Consider the following 4219-nt stretch of genomic DNA (forward strand, 5'->3'; position numbering starts at 1 on the left):
CACTGATCTTTTAGTTCTCTGTCCTTCAATAGTATCAATGCTCAGTGTCGGGGCAGCTTCAAATCAAACCAGATGCTTCACACCCCCTGCCAGTCATCCATGTCATCTGCCTGCCACCTTCTTCTACACACCTGGACCAGTACCTGTGCACCAGACCTCCAGAACCCGTGCCTTCATCCTGGGGAAGTTAATCTATTCTAGCCTAACCTACTAAAAGTAATTGGTTCCAGACCATACCATCTTTATCCAGTCATCTATCTGGTTCGTCTTGCTATCAGTCACTGCATCCCATGCAATGTCTCTCTGAACTTGCTAATCTGGCTACAGGAATAAAATAAAAGGAAATTTTGTTTTTGGAAAGGCTTTTGATAATTGATAGCCCTTATATGTCAGTTCACCCTCTCTGTAACTCTCCATCTGATAATTCTCTTCACCGGCCACCATTTTCCTTTATTTATTGTTTTCATTAAAATGTTAAGTTTTTCAATGGCAAGGACTATCTTAATTTTTGTAGTAACAAAAATTTGTAGTAATTTTTGTAGTTAAGTAAACTTAACACGGTTCCTGTCACATAAGTCTTTCATAAATTATTTTTCATTCATTTAAGGTAGCTAGGTGACAAAGTAGACAGCACCAACCAAACAGGAGGATTAAATGAGCTAATACTTGTAAAAATCTTAACACAGTGCCTGGCACATAGTAGGTGCTCAATAAAAATTTCCTTCCTTTCTTCTGGGTCTGTCTCATCAGAGTATGGTTTCTGGGCTCATTGTACTGTATTTTCTGTCAAGATGACCAGCTATGGTTGGAGACTGGAGATCCAAACTGTTCCTGGATTCTTCAGATAAGAGAAGTGTGTGACTACATAATAAGCACCCACCCTGTCTTTGGGGATCTGTGGTATAACTGTCCAGCTGTCCCAGCCAAGACTGACAATGATGAGTGTGTACTGGATATGGTGATGGGCTCAGATCAGGAAGACTTGGATTCAAATCCTGTTTTGGGGATTTATTGAGTACATGACCATAGCCAAGTCAATCAACCTCTCTGTACCTGGGTTTCTTATCTGTAAAGCAGAGATGATAGTATTTGTAATTGTTATGAGTTCCAAGGAGGGTCATTATAAACTGCAAAGTGATTGTTAAATAGTTAGCTGTCCTGAGAGTAAAGTGCAACATGGTTAGAACATCTGTTACAGGAGGAGATGTACATTTTAAGGTATTGTCAATGTAAGAATTTGGTTTGCTGGAGCATATATGTTTTTTTTAATTATAGCTTTTTATTTACAAGTTCTATGCATGTTTAATTTTACAGCTTTGACAACTGCCAAACCTTTTGTTTCAGTTTTTCCCCTCTTTCTCCCCCTCCCCTCCCCCCAATGGCAGGTTGACCAATACATGTTAAGTATGTTAAAGCATATATGTCCTAACGGTTATTTTGCTGTACAAAAAGAATCAGAGTTTGAAATAGTGTACTATTAGTTTGTGAAGGAAATCAAAAATGCAGGCGGATAAAAATAGAGGGATTGGGAATTCTATGTAATGGTTCATAGTCATCTCCCAGAGTTCTTTCCCTGGGTGTAGCTGGTTCAGTTCATTATTGCTCTATTGGAGCTGATTTGGTTCATCTCATTATTGAAGAGGGCCACCTCCATCAGAATTGATCCTCATAGAGCATTGTTATTGAAGTATATAATGATCTCTTGGCCCTGCTCATTTCACTCAGCATCAGTTCATGTGAGTCTCTCCAGGCCTTTCTGAAATCTTCCTGCTGGTCATTTCTTACCAAACAATAATATCCTATAATATTCATATACCACAATTTATTCAGCCATTCTCCAAAGCATATATGTTTTTAATGAAAGTTTTTTGATTTTTAAAAATATTGCTCAACTGGGGAACAAAAAACCCCAGAAATTACAAAAAGTTTATAAAGTTAATTTATATTTTAAAAATATTTTCAATAACATGTATGTGTGTGTGTGTGTGTGTGTGTGTGTGTGTGTGTGTGTGTGTTGTAGGCATTTGGGGTTAGGTGACTTGTTCAGGGACACACAATTAGTCTGTAACATTTTAATGGACATACTTTAACTCATTCGATTCTCAGAATAATCATGGATGGCAGATAATATAGTAATTATTATCCATCCTATTCATCTACCACTGAGGAAATGGATGTATTAGATCTTCCTACTGTAATTTCAAATTCAGTACCCTGTCCAAGCTGCTTTTCTTAATAAAATTTATTTTTTTAAAAAGTTATCAGGAAGCACTCTTAGATTTAGTGAGATATTCATCAATGAGGAAAGGCATGTCAGGAATATAAAGGGTTAAAATATTCCAGAACATAATATTTGGTTTAGGCTGAAAGGTAACTAGCAGAAGATTATGGGAAATAAAAGAAATTACAAGAGGCAATTAAAACAAAGCATTTGATTGAATCTTCTAATGTTTGGTGTCTGTGGCAAAGTCCCAATCATCTTACTCTAGTTATGGCTCTAGTGAGAGCTGACATTTAAGTAGCACTTTAATGATTACAGAATATTTTACGTATATTATCTATCAGGAGTCCAAAAACAACCTTCTGAGTCGGGCAACTCATCTTTTCACATTCCCATCTTACAGATGAGGAGACAGAGGCTTGGAGGGGACAAGGCATACAGGGATTTGCCCAGTGATTATTGAACAAATCTGGGATCTGAACACAGGCATTCCTGTATGTAGGAGTTGTTTATATATCTGTAAATACACCTTTCTCTTCAAGGACCCTACCATTTCTCTTGCCTTTTCTCCGTAGTTCTCAGTTCCAAGATGGGTAAATCCAAGGAGCAAGGTGGCTGATGAGCAGCTAGCTGGCCACAGAATCAAGTGAAGAATCAGGAGCTCTCACAGTGCCATTGTACGGGTGCTAGTGATCAGTGACTAAATTAAAACTAACCAAATGCAAAACAATAGACGTTTCAGGCCACTTTAAGTTTTACAAAAGGGCTTTATATATATATCATTTCATTTGATTCTTATAAAAGCTTTGTGAAGTAGATTCTGTTATTCTCATTCCATTATAATAATATTATTATTTAAAAAGATTATGTCTATTATGTATTATTATTAGAAATGATTATTCAGTTATAATATTATCATTAGGAATGATTATATAAATTATAATATTATCATTAGAAAGGACGATATAATTATATTGTCATTAGAAAGGATTATATCAATTGCAATATTACCATAGAAAGGATTATACGTATTATTATATTATCATTAGAAAGGATTATATCTATTATTATTTTATCACTAAGAAGGATTGTAACTATTATTATGTTATCATTGGAAAGGATTATATCCATTATTATATTATCATTAGAAATGATTATATTCATTATTATTGTCATTCCCATTTACAGATAAGTAAACTGAGGCAGAGATTGGTTGTGCCAATCATACAGCTTGTGAATATCTAAGGTAGCATTCGTGCTCAGGTCTTCCTGACTCTAAGCTCAGCACTCTGTCCTGGGTCAAAGAGAACTGGAAGAGCCACATATTTAGTCGACTTTAAAGGGAATGACAGATCTCGTGATGACCTGATCCCAGAGACAGGTGGGAGTTATCCCTCTACTTGGACACTACTGAGTGGGGTGGTCTTTCCTGCATTACGACCCATCCTCTTTGACAGAGATTTTTCCTTAGTGCTGCACTGGGACCCAGAGATCAACAGGGGCATTGCTTCCTTTTCATCCAAGACAAGTCCTTCAGCTCTGAGCTGGCCGGGCCAACACAGCCCGAAGAACTGGCTCCCTAAGAACAGGAAAGAGCCCAAACCATTGGTGCCGATGAAAGAAAGACACAGAGGCTGGTGAGAAGGGAGCTCACCATTTATTTGGATCATTGAAAGAGCTGGTATGGAGACAGTGGGCGAGCTGACTCGAAGCAAAAGCCGGTGAAGTCCCAAGGCCAGGGTCCAGAGGTGTCACATGGATTTTTGGTGTCTCAGGCTGCTCTCCTGCCACTGAAGAGCCTCCTGGGTACTCTGGTTGAGGGTGACACAATAGATGGTCTTCTGGACCACCCACAGGAGGGCACCAAGGAGTATGATACTTAGGACTGTTAACACAATCAGAACCAGGTCTCCCCAGAGGAAGACATGATACTGGTCGGGAAGAAACAGCTGATGGCAGCCCTCCAGCTCATTGCCAGTGAGAAGATTAAGGGACAGG

At 38.3% G+C, this 4219-nt stretch overlaps 1 protein-coding gene across 2 annotated transcripts in view; it reads right to left on the reverse strand.

Moving 5' to 3' along the window:
• Positions 1-3862: 3862 nt before the first annotated feature.
• The window catches only part of GP9 (glycoprotein IX platelet), a 4648-nt gene continuing 4291 nt past the window's right edge, over positions 3863-4219 (reverse strand). For both annotated transcript variants that reach the window (XM_031956626.1, XM_003762509.4), the window contains exon 3: positions 3863-4219. This exon is cut by the window's right edge and continues 379 nt beyond it. In XM_031956626.1, the coding sequence (XP_031812486.1) occupies positions 3973-4219 (247 nt within the window). In that variant the 3' untranslated portion in view covers positions 3863-3972.

The sequence above is a fragment of the Sarcophilus harrisii genome, chromosome 1 (assembly GCF_902635505.1).
Source record: "Sarcophilus harrisii chromosome 1, mSarHar1.11, whole genome shotgun sequence".
In the NCBI taxonomy this organism is placed as follows: Eukaryota; Metazoa; Chordata; class Mammalia; order Dasyuromorphia; family Dasyuridae; genus Sarcophilus; species Sarcophilus harrisii.